The sequence below is a fragment of the Somniosus microcephalus genome, chromosome 13 (assembly GCF_052327205.1).
Source record: "Somniosus microcephalus isolate GS21.2 chromosome 13, FLI_Smic_1.0, whole genome shotgun sequence".
NCBI classification, from domain to species: domain Eukaryota; kingdom Metazoa; phylum Chordata; class Chondrichthyes; order Squaliformes; family Somniosidae; genus Somniosus; species Somniosus microcephalus.
In genome coordinates this window covers 109,397,554-109,409,594 of record NC_140999.1, presented here as the reverse complement: position 1 = coordinate 109,409,594, position 12,041 = coordinate 109,397,554, and the positions used below count along the sequence as shown (strand labels likewise).

Below are 12,041 nucleotides of genomic sequence, written 5' to 3'. Positions count from 1 at the left end.
TTCTCTCTCTCTCCCCCAGCTTGTTATTCTCTCTCTCTCTCTCTCTCCCCCAGCTTGTTATTCTCTCTCTCTCCCTCCCCCAGTTTGTTATTCTCTCTCTCTCTCTCCCCGTTTGTTATTCTCTCTCTCTCTCTCTCTCTCCCAGTTTGTTATTCTCTCTCTCTCCCCCAGTTTGTTATCCTCTCTCTCTCTCTCTCCCCCAGTTTGTTATTCTCTCTCTCTCTCCCAGTTTGTTATTCTCTCTCTCTCCCTCCCCCAGTTTGTTATTCTCTCTCTCTCTCTCTCTCTCCCAGTTTGTTATTCTCTCTCTCTCCCCCAGTTTGTTATCCTCTCTCTCTCCCCCAGTTTGTTATTCTCATTCTCTCTCTCTCTCTCTCCCCCAGTTTGTTATTCTCATTCTCTCTCTCTCTCTCTCCCCCCGTTTGTTATTCTCATTCTCTCTCTCTCTCTCCCCCCCAGTTTGTTATTCTCATTCTCTCTCTCTCTCTCTCCCCCCGTTTGTTATTCTCATTCTCTCTCTCTCTCCCCCAGTTTGTTATCCTCTCTCTCTCCCTCTCCCCCAGTTTGTTATTCTCTCTCTCTCTCTCCCCCAGCTTGTTATTCTCTCTCTCTCCCCCAGCTTGTTATTCGCTCTCTCTCTCTCCCCGTTTGTTATTCTCTCTCTCTCTCTCTCTCCCCCAGTTTGTTATTCTCTCTCTCTCTCCCCCAGTTTGTTATTCTCGCTCTCTCTCTCCCCGTTTGTTATTCTCTCTCTCTCTCCCCCAGTTTGTTATTCTCTCTCCCCCAGTTTGTTATTCTCTCTCTCTCTCCCCCAGTTTGTTATTCTCTCTCTCTCCGTTTGTTATTCTCTCTCTCTCTCTCCCCCAGTTTGTTATTCTCTCTCTCTCTCTCCCAGTTTGTTATTCTCTCTCTCTCCCCCTGTTTGTTATTCTCTCTCTCTCTCTCTCCCCCCCAGTTTGTTATTCTCTCTCTCTCTCTCTCTCCCTCCTGCAGTTTGTGTTGCGCTCTCTCTCTCAGTATGCAAGGATTTCCATTGATCCTGACACCGTTGTCCTCACTGGCAATGAAGTGGTGTTTCTGACTGACGGGGAGACCAGCGTTCCCGAGACAACACGGTTTGGTTGTATTCCCTGACTGCCAGGCTGCTGCACGTGTGCCAACCGCGCATGCCGGGACCATTTCTCCCGAGTCGCCAACAGCAAGGCCCGGGCGACCAATCGCCCATTTCGGTCGGGTTGGGAACCCCAGCTCCACCACTGACGGCCGTGCCTTCAGCTGCCGAGGCCCTAAGCTCTGGAATTCCCTTCCTGAACCTCTCCTCCTCCCTAGACTTCCTTGAAGATCTTCCTTAAAACTGACCTCCTTGACCAAGCTTTTGGTCGCATGTCCCGAACACCTCCTTATGTCAAATTTTGTTTGATAACACTCCTGTGAAGCACCATGGGAACTTTTACTACATTAAAGATGCTATATAAATGCAGGTTTTTGTAGGGACTCGCTGTGTGATGTCTATCTCTTGATTCTAACCCTATCCATTTATTTCCTCCCACTCTCCTGCAGATTTTCATCCACACCCTACCCAAGTTCCTGTGGATCGAGAGGCCCAAGGAGCAGGCCACGCTGAATGAGAAGTCCATGGTGCTGAGCCGAGCGGTAGACGAGTACTTCATCCGTAAACCGGCGATGGACTTCTCCTACCTGAAGGAGAGTACCAGGTACCCTCTGCCATAGGGCTTGTGCTCATTCTCACACTCACTCACACTCTCACACTCACTCACTCTCCCTCTCTCACTCACGCTCGCTCGCTCTCTCTCTCGCTCGCTCTCTCTCTCGCTCGCTCTCGCGCTCGCTCGCTCTCGCGCTCTCTCGCGCTCTCTCTCTCTCGCGCTCGCTCTCTCTCGCGCTCGCTCTCTCTCGCGCTCGCTCTCTCTCGCGCTCGCGCTCTCTCGCGCTCGCTCTCTCTCGCGCTCGCGCTCGCTCTCCCTCGCGCTCGCTCTCCCTCGCGCTCGCCCTCCCACGCTCGTCCTCCCACGCTCGTCCTCCCACGCTCGCCCTCTCACGCTCGCCCTCTCACGCTCGCCCTCTCACGCTCGCCCTCTCGCGCTCCCTCTCGCGCTCGCGCTCGCCCTCTCGCGCTCCCTCACGCGCTCGCCCTCACGCGCTCGCCCTCACGCGCTCGCCCTCGCGCTCTCTCGCACTCGCGCTCTCTCGCACTCGCGCTCTCACACACTCGCTCTCTCACACACTCGCTCTCTTACTCGCTCTCTCAGACTCTCGCACTCGCGCTCTCGCACTCGCGCTCTCGCACTCGCGCTCTCGCGCTCTCGCGCACTCGCACTCGCGCTCACTCGCGCTCTCTCGCACTCGCGCTCTCTCGCACTCGCGCTCTCTCGCACTCGCGCTCTCTCGCACTCGCGCTCTCTCGCACTCGCGCTCTCTCGCACTCGCGCTCTCTCGCACTCGCGCTCTCTCGCACTCGCGCTCTCTCGCACTCGCGCTCTCTCGCACTCGCGCGCTCTCGCACTCGCGCGCTCTCGCACTCGCGCTCTCTCGCACTCGCGCTCTCTCGCACTCGCGCTCTCTCGCACTCGCGCTCTCTCGCACTCGCGCTCTCTCGCACTCGCGCGCTCTCGCACTCGCGCGCTCTCACACTCGCGCGCTCTCACACTCGCGCGCTCTCACACTCGCGCTCTCTCACACTCGCGCTCTCTCACACTCGCGCTCTCTCACACTCGCGCTCTCTCACACTCGCGCTCTCTCACACTCGCGCTCTCACACACTCGCGCTCTCACACACTCGCGCTCTCACACACTCGCGCTCTCACACACTCGCGCTCTCACACACTCGCGCTCTCACACACTCGCGCTCTCACACACTCGCGCTCTCACACACTCGCGCTCTCACACACTCGCGCTCTCACACACTCGCGCTCTCTCACACACTCGCGCTCTCTCTCACACTCGCTCTCTCACACTTGCTCTCTTACACTCTCTCAGACTCTCACACTTTCTCTCTCTCACACTCTCTCTTTCTCTCACTCTCCCCAGCTCTGTCACTCTCCCCCCCCTCACTCTCTGCCCGCCCCCCCCCCCCCCCCACTCTCTCTCTCTCTCTCTCTCTCTCTCTCTCTCACACTCACACACATGATGGTAAGTTGTGAAGTTGGATCCAGTAAATTCGGTTTTCTGTGGGCCGGCACCAGAAAAAAACAAACTGACCACTGAAGCTGCCGGATTGTCATCAAAGCCAAGCTGGTTCACTAAATCCCCTTCTGGGGAGGGAACCTGCCACCCCTACCCAGTCTGGGCCTACACGTGACTCCAGTCCCACCCCTACCCGGTCTGGTCCTACACATGACTCCAGCCCCACCTCTACCCGGTCTGGGCCTACACGTGACTCCAGTCCCACCCCTACCCGGTCTGGTCCTACACATGACTCCAGCCCCGCCTCTACCCGGTCTGGGCCTACACGTGACTCCAGTCCCACCCCTACCCGGTCTGGGCCTACACAGTGCTCCAGAGACATGGGCCTAGAAATTCACTGGCGCCCCATTTGGGGTGCCAGCCTAGCCAGGGCGCCAGAAGTAGCGCCCCGGACGCAGTCGCGGCCGCCCGCCGCAAATTCAGTTTGCGCGCCCCAGAGGGAAGCGCGGCACTACTCGATGCGCCCCGCATCCCTCTTGGGGCGCTGCAACTGAAAATCGCAGCGCAACGGCGTGCTGCGGTACTGCAGGCCTTCCTCCCCTTCTTAAAGGGGAGGAGCCTGCTGCAGCGTGCTGGAAGAGCACGAATGCCGGCAAAAGAGCCCGGCACCGAGGAGAAGTGCCGGGCTCTTGGGAAAAAGCCGGCACTCCATGAGGGGGGGAGGGGGTGCTCAGGAGGCCGGGGACGGCGGCGCGGAGAGGTGCTGGCAGGCGGCCAGCAAAAAAAATGGCCGCCCCGCACCTCAGTGCCTCTACCGCCGCAGGTAGGCCCCCTGAACCGGTCGCAAATTGCGACCGGCATTAAAGCAGGGGGCGCTACCAAATTTCGCGATCGGGGCGGTAGCGGGGCACTGCGCACACCGATGACGTCATCGGTAGCGGCGCAGTGCTAATGGCCAGCGCCACCATTAGCGTCCCGCTAAATTTAGCGGGAGGCGTGGCCAGTGGCGTAAAACCCACTAAGTGCCCTCTTTGGGCACCAACGGGTGGCGCAGCCCACTGAATTTCTAGGCCATGTAGTTTGCACTGAATGTCCTCGGGTAGCTCGGGATGGGTAGTAAGTACGACCTTGCCAGTCTCGTCCACATCGCCAGAGCAAATAAAAAAAAACACCTTTCAATGGATGAGGCCTGGCAGTACGGGTTGGTGTCCAGAATAACAAGGAAAATCCATATAGGGAGGGTTGTAGGAACGAGGGGAGTGATGTAGAACGGCCGAGTTGTAGAATTTTACCTTAAAGGTTTTTACCTCAAACATTCACTCCCTCCACCACCGGCGCACCGTGGCTGCAGTGTGTACCATCTACAAGATGCACTGCAGCAACTCGCCAAGGCTTCTTCGGCAGCACCTCCCAAACCCGCGACCTCTTCCACCTAGAAGGACAAGGGCAGCAGGCGCATGGGAGCACCACCACCTCCAAGTTCCCCTCCAAGTCACACACCATCCTGACTTGGAAATATATCGGCCGTTCCTTCATCGTCGCTGGGTCAAAATCCTGGGACTCCCTCCCTAACAGCACTGTGGGAGCACCTTCACCACACGGACTGCAGCGGTTCAAGAAGGCGGCTCACCACCACCTTCTCGAGGGCAATTAGGGATGGGCAATAAATGCTGGCCTTGCCAGCGACGCCCACATCCCATGAATGAATTTTAAAAAGAATCGCCTGGCCGGGGGGGGGCGCGGGTGGGGAGGAGGGGTTCGTTGTAAGTAGATTGTGTGGCTTTCTGGAGCTGACTACGGGCTTGACACCTTGTAACGGAGGTCATGTGGTGGAGCAGAGGAAGAGTCCCTGAACCCGGTCCCAGTGCATTTAGCAGATACCTGGCGGCGAATGGTGGGGCTTGTACGGCTGGGGTCAGAGGTTAAGCAGGCCGGGCGCGGCTCGCACGCCCCTGTAAATATGGGCTGTCTGCGGCACGGTGGGATGCGGAGGCTGGACCTTCATGTCAGGAGTTGATCCCTGACAACGAGGCTCGCGTCCAACTCGTCAGCTGTTGGTGCTTGAAGCGCTGGATTCCACCCTGGAGTTCACGTGAAGGCCGGCACCGAGGGTTGCCAACAGTCTTTGGACATGTTCCTGGAGGTACCAATCGCATGACCCCCCCCCCAACCGCCCCGCCATTGGCCGCCCGACCCGCCCAGCCTCCCAGGCCCCGCCTTCCCGCCTCGCTTAATTAACCGATTGGAGAATGCTTGACTGTCAGTCAAACCAGCCATTTTATCCCTTTAACAACTCATGAACATTCGCCCATCGCCCCCCTCTGTGCTCGCCGACCTACATTGGCTCCCCGGTCCAGCTTTTAAAATTCTCATCCTCGTGTTCAGATCCCTCCATCGCCTCGCCCCCCCTCCCCTCCCTATCTCTGTAACCTTTGTGATCTCTGCGCTCCTCCGATTCTGGCCTCTGGAGCATCCCTGGATTTCCATCGCTCCACCATTGGTGGCCGTGCCTTCAACCGCCCGGGCGCTAAGCTCTGGAATTCCCTCCCTAAACCTCTCCGCCTCTCTCTCCTCCTTTATGAGAGGTGATCACATTGAAACATACAAGATTCTGAAGGGGATTGACAGGGTAGATGCTGAGAGGTTGTTTCCCCTGGCTGGAGAGTCTAGAACCAGGGGGCAGAGTCTCAGGATAAGGGGTCGGCCATTTAAGACTGAGATGAGGAGGAATTTCTTCACTCAGAGGGTGGTGGATCTTTGGAATTCTCTACCCCAGAGGGCTGTGGAGGCTCAGTCTTTGAGTATATTCAAGGCTGAGATCGATAGATTTTTGGACTCTAGGGGAATCGAGCGATATGGAGATCGGGCGGGAAAGTGGAGTTGAGGTCGAAGATCAGCCATGATCTTATTGTCCAACAGCTTTATTTGAAATCACAAGCTTCACCTGACGAAGGAGCAGCGCTCCGAAAGCTTGTGATTTCAAATAAAGCTGTTGGACTATAACCTGGTGTTGTGTGACTTCTTACATTTGTACACCCCAGTCCAACACCGGCATCTCCACACCATGATCTTATCGAACGGCGGAGCAGGCTCGAGGGGCCGAATGGTCGACTCCTGCTCCTATTTCTTATGTTCTTTAAGACGCTCCTTAAAACTGACCTCTTTGACCAAGCTTTTGGTCACCTGTCCTAATATCTCCTTATGTGGCTCGGTGTCAAATTTTGTCTGATAATCGCTCCTGTGAGATGCCATTAAAGGCGCTATATAAATGCTAAAAGAAAATTAAGGTCCCAGTGATTTTGTTTTTCCCCGGGTTGCACCTGGAGATTAATCTTTAATTCCTAGAGGAGTTGGCGACCCCGTCAGGAGCTCAATTCCACCCCCCCCCCCCCCGCCTCCCTCTCCCCGCCCTGCCCGAGAGGAGATAGAAACATAGAAACATAGAAGATAGGAGCAGGAGTAGGCCATTCGGCCCCTCAAGCCTGCTCTGCCATTCAATGCGATCATGGCTGATCATCCAAATTCAGTACCCTGTCCCTGCCTTCTCCCCATACCCCTTGATCCATTTAGCCTTAAGAAATATATCCAACTCCTTCTTGAATATATTTAATGAATTGGCCTCAACTGCCTTCTGTGGTAGAGAATTCCACAGGTTCACCACTCTCTGGGTGAAGAAATTCCTCATCTCTGTCCTAAATGGCTTACCCCTTATCCTTAGACTGTGACCCCTGGTTCTGGACTCCCCGACCATCGGGAACATCCTTCCTGCATCTAGTCTGTCCAGTCCTGTCAGAATTTTATAAGTTTCAATGAGATCCCCTCTCATTCTTCTAAACTCCAGCGAGTACAAGCCCAATCAACCCAATCTCTCCTCATACGTCATTCCTGCCATCCCAGGTATCAGCCTGGTGAATCTTCGCTGCACTCCCTCCATGGCAAGAACATCCTTCCTCAGATAAGGCGACCAAAACTGCACACAATACTCAAGGTGTGGTCTCACCAAGGCCCTGTACAACTGTAACAAGACATCCTTGTTCCTGTACTCAAACCCTCTCGCTACGAAGGCCAACATACCATTTGCCTTCTTAACCGCCTGCTGCACCTGCATGCTTAAACTCTTTAAACTCTTCCTCCTTTCCCTCAGGTTGGAGTTGCAGCCGAACCGCCTGTTCCCAGAGATAAACCGGTACATGAACGGGCTCGTCCAGCAAGTGGCTCTGCCTCCGGACCTCAAGGCCGCGGTGGAGGCCATCAAGTACATCGCGAAGGAGCTGGAGGCGCAGGAGGAGTACGACGCGGTGAGAGATGGCCCGGCCAGGGCGCCCGCGGTAACCGGGGGAGGGGAGGAAGGGAGGGGCACGGGAGGGGAAAGGGAAAAAAATACCCCGCTGTACGACGGCAACCTCCCATAATGCACCAGAGCTGGGCCTACCTCGCGTTGGATGCGATGAGCCAATTTACCCATCATTCATAGCAGGCCGGGGGGGGGGGTGGTGGGGCTTGGTCGTCATGGCAACTCCATTGAGTGCTCTGAGCGAATCAGTAAGGGACAGCGGGGTCAGAGTGACCAGGTGAGAGATGTCAAGGAAAGAATTACATCATCGTGCCGCTGATGCCAAATTTGGAGAATAACATGGCCGCCAGGTCACAAGGTGAAAGAGTAACAGAGATGGGTGTCATCCAACACTGTGCCCCTGTCTCTCCAGCTCTCTCTCTGACCCTGGCACTGTCTCTAACGCCCTCTCTCTGTTATTGTACACACTCTGACCCTGACACTGTTGTAAAGTAGGAAATGCGACAGCCAATTCGCGCACAGCAAGCTCCCACAAACAGTGGTGTGATAATGACCGGATAATGTTTTTAACGATGTTGATTGAGGGATACATATCGGCCCGGGAGAACACCCCCCCGCTGCTGTTCTTCCAATAGTGGCCGTGGGATCATTTTATGACCACCTGAGAGGGCCGAAGGGGCCTCGGTTTAACGTCTCATCCAAAAGACGGCACCTCCGATAGTGCAGCACTCCCTCAGTACTGCACTGGGGGTGTCGGCCTGGATTTTTGTGCTCAAGTCTCCGGAGTAGGACTTGAACCCACGACCTTCTGACTCAGGCAAGAGAGTGCGACCCACGGCCGACACCATGGTGCATTTGTCCTGTGATTTAAATTGAGGGTTTGTTATTTTTGGAATATTCGCGCCCTGGTGTGCCTGGGGGATTGGCGGAAATAACTGATGCAAAATTCACTGTCCGAAGTCTCCAAAGAACCTGACTGGCTCACCCCGCATTCCTCCCCCTCCCCACCATTGCCTCGACTGAGATGGGCCTACTTGGCATAGGCCGGGAATGGAGCCTGGGCCTTTCCTGCTCAGTGCCGTCCTCCCAACGCCCCTAACCCAGAGGCACTGAGACCAATTGAAGCGCCCCCACCCCTTCTCCTTTCTCTCCCCCTCCCCACCATTGCCTCGACTGAGATGGGCCTACTCGGCACAGGCCGGGAATGGAGCCTGGGCTTTTCCCTGCTCTGTGCCGGCCCCCCCTTTTGCTGATTGTGTCTTTTGTCCTTTTTGCAGCTGAAGGAGGACTGGCAGTACGTCGCCATGGTCGTCGATCGGCTCTTCCTCTGGGTCTTCATCACTTTCACCTCAATCGGAACGCTCGCCATCTTCCTCGACGCCAGCTACAACATCCCGCCCGTCGACCCCTTCTTCGACCCCTCGGCCTGATCCCATTACCCGGCGGGGACTTCTTCTTAACTCCCCGCTCCCGTGCGAGGAAAAAGTGTCTCCCCACAGTTTCTGCAAATGTGTTGCGCCCGGTAAAGGTTTTTTTTTTAATGGGGAAAATGGCCGGATGAGTCCGTCTTCTTTTTTTAGTTTTATTTCGGCCGCGAAAGGGGTTGAGTTTTCGCAGTTTATTCTACTTTTGTGGACCAGTGCGCGAAGCGGAAATCCTTTCCCCGGACCGACCGCTGCTCACTGCACCGTTAGAACCTCCGCCCGCCGCCGCCCCTGCCGGCCGAGGAGAAGTCAGGATCTGTCAGCAAAAAAAATCCCTCGCACCAAGATCCCCAACATTCTCCTCCTGCTCCAGACAGGGCGATCTCTCCGAGCCTTCTCGCCCGCTCCAATCCAGAAACTGATCCAGGCCTGATGGCCCCTGCCAACTCTAAGGTCAATTAAGACCCGATATCAGCAAGTCCTCCTTCACACCAAGAGGGACCAACACCTAAAAACGGACTCCAGGATAGGGGAGTGGAGGTAAAAGCCCTGGACTTGTTTAAGATACAATTGGATGTCAGAATGGGGAGGGTGGCAGGGGTGAGGACCAAGAATGGGCTACCTCATCCATATTTAGTCGGGGATTGGCATTCCCTTTTATTGGGCACATTGTCAGATCTCCCTGTCTCTCAATTTTTGGACAACCCCTCGTTTAATGGGGCTAGCAGCCCGCTCCCTCCCGCCCCGTGCATTTTTGGAGCCCAACCCCCGCAGTGAGCTAAAGCCAACTCTGTTATACGACATGTGGCAGAAGCCTCTCTCAGTGAACACCTGGGGGTTTTGCGTATTGTCCCCCTCGGAGAAATAATGGACAGATTCACGGGCTGATCAACTGTCTGACCAGGTGGCGTATTGATTGTTTTTGTTCCTCCGCACTCTTTTACCTCTTGGAGAGTAGTTCTTTTTAAAATTCATTCATGGGATGTGGGCGTCGCCGGCAAGGCCAGCATTTATTGCCCATCCCTAATTGCCCTCGAGAAGGTGGCGGTGAGCCGTCTTCTTGAACTGCTGCAGTCCGTGTGGTGAAGGTGCTCCCACAGTGCTGATAGGGAGGGATTTTGACCCAGCGACGATGAATTTCCAAGTCAGGATGGTGTGTGTGACTTGGAGGGGAACGTGTTCCCATGCGCCTGCTGCCCTTGTCCTTCTAGGAGGTGGAGGTCGCGGGTTTGGGAGGTGCTGCCGCAGAAGCCTTGGCGAGTTGCTGCAGTGCATCTTGTAGATGGTACACACTGCAGCCACGGTGCGCCGATGGTGCAGGGAGTGAATGTTTAAGGCGGTGGATGGGGTGCCAATCAAGCGGGCTGCTTTGTCCTGGATGGTGTCGAGCTTCTTGAGTGTTGTTGAAGCTGCACTCATCCAGGCAAGTGGAGAGTATTCCATCACATTCCTGACTTGTGCCTTGTAGTTGGTGGAAAGGCTTTGGGAAGTCAGGCGGTGAGATACTCGCTGCAGAATACCCAGCTTCTGACCTGCTCTTGTAGCCACGTATTTATACAGTTGGTCCAGTTAGGTTTCTGGTCAATGGTGACCCCAGGATGTTGATGGTGGGGGATTTGGTGATGGTAATGCCGTTGAATGTCAAGGGACAGTGGTTAGATTCTCTCTTGTTGGAGATAGTCTTTGCCTGGCAGTTGTGGGGCGCAAATGTTATTGCCACTTATCAGCCCAAGCCTTGATGTCGTCCAGGTCTTGCTGCATGTGGGCATGGACTGCTTCACTATCTGAGGAGTTGTGAATGGCGCTGGACACTGCAATAATCAGTGAACAGCCCCATTTCTGACCTTATGTTGGAGGGAAGGTCATTGATGAAGTAGCTGAAGATGGTTGGGCCTAGGACACTGCCCTGAGGAACTCCTGCAGCAATGCCCTGAGGCGATGATTGGCCTCCAACACCCACAACCATCTCCCAGCCAGTGGAGAGTTTTCACGCCCGACTCCCATTGACTTCAATAACAAGTAGTGGAAGAATTTGCAGGCTGATTGACAGGGCACAACGTGAATGCTGCTTCCATGGCCATAACCATCTCTATACTACCCGATAGGGTGGTTCGTCCTATACAGGGGGTTCATGGGCTCCCACAACCCATACGGTGAGGGAGGGGCCACCCACACCCACCGGACACGAGTATCCCGCTGGATATCAGCCCGGAATTCAGATTCCTGAGCTCCTATCTCCACGGGCCGGGACTGGTTGGAGCGGGATTCAAACCCTTGCCCTTCAGACTCCGAGGTGGGAACGCTACCAGTGAACCGAAGGCTCACTCCCACACCAGGCAAGTAAAGTCATTGGAGTTTGGATCCGCGCATAACTCCCGAGAAGGCTGAGGGGGGAGGGGGAATGCACACTTTTTTTTTTAATAGTTATAATAGTGGATATTGGGGGAGGGAAAATATTAATGTCCTTATTGAAGGAGGGCAGCGAATGATGGATCGTGGAAGGAGCCGAGACTGCCTCGTGTCTGCGGGTCCACCTCTTCCGCTCACTGAACATCGGGCTTATGTTTTGGGATCGAGTGTTGGGCAATGTCTGTGCATGTTCATGTTGAGCCTGATTGGATTTTTTATGGGGGAGGGGCGGGGAAACCCGAAAGTCTTCAATATGAAGGTCATTCACTGGGCATTTATTAAATTAAACCATTTTGTTTCCTGGGGGACCCGAGCCTGTTTTTTATTAAGCGGAATCCTCTCTCGGTAACGCGTGGTTGTGTGTGAGCTTCCCTGCTGGCTCGTGGTGGGGTGGGCAAAGGGGGACAGGGGAGGGGGATATTGCACTGCTTTACGGGCCAGGTTAGTCCCTGGTTCCAGTCTCGGCCTATGCTGCTGACAGTCACCTGGGGGAGGAGGAGGAGGAGGAGAGGGGGATGGGGAGGGTCTATCAGTTCCTCCTGCGCTGGGGCATTTTAGCTAGCAGGCCATCAGGGGGAGTCGAGTAGGCAGAGCGTCACAGGTCTGGAATGGGGAGGAGATAGGCAGGATTGTCACAGGTCCGGAATGGGGTGCAGATGGGCAGGATTGTGACAGGTCCGGAATGGGGAGGAGATACGGGGAAGGTTAGGGCCCTGGAATAGGGAGGAGATACTTGGGAAAGTCAAAGCCCCAGAATGGGGAGGAGATCCG

General features: G+C 55.4%; 1 protein-coding gene across 1 annotated transcript in view; it reads left to right on the top strand.

Moving 5' to 3' along the window:
* The window catches only part of LOC147108530 (acetylcholine receptor subunit beta-like), a 31,772-nt gene extending 20,196 nt beyond the window's left edge, over window positions 1-11,576 (top strand). Inside the window, exons 2-4 of the mRNA XM_086005191.1 lie at window positions 1,561-1,715; window positions 7,288-7,441; window positions 8,715-11,576. Coding sequence (XP_085861317.1) covers window positions 1,561-1,715; window positions 7,288-7,441; window positions 8,715-8,867 — 462 coding nt within the window. The 3' untranslated portion in view covers window positions 8,868-11,576. The remainder of the gene's footprint in view (window positions 1-1,560; window positions 1,716-7,287; window positions 7,442-8,714) is intronic.
* Window positions 11,577-12,041: the final 465 nt, after the last annotated feature.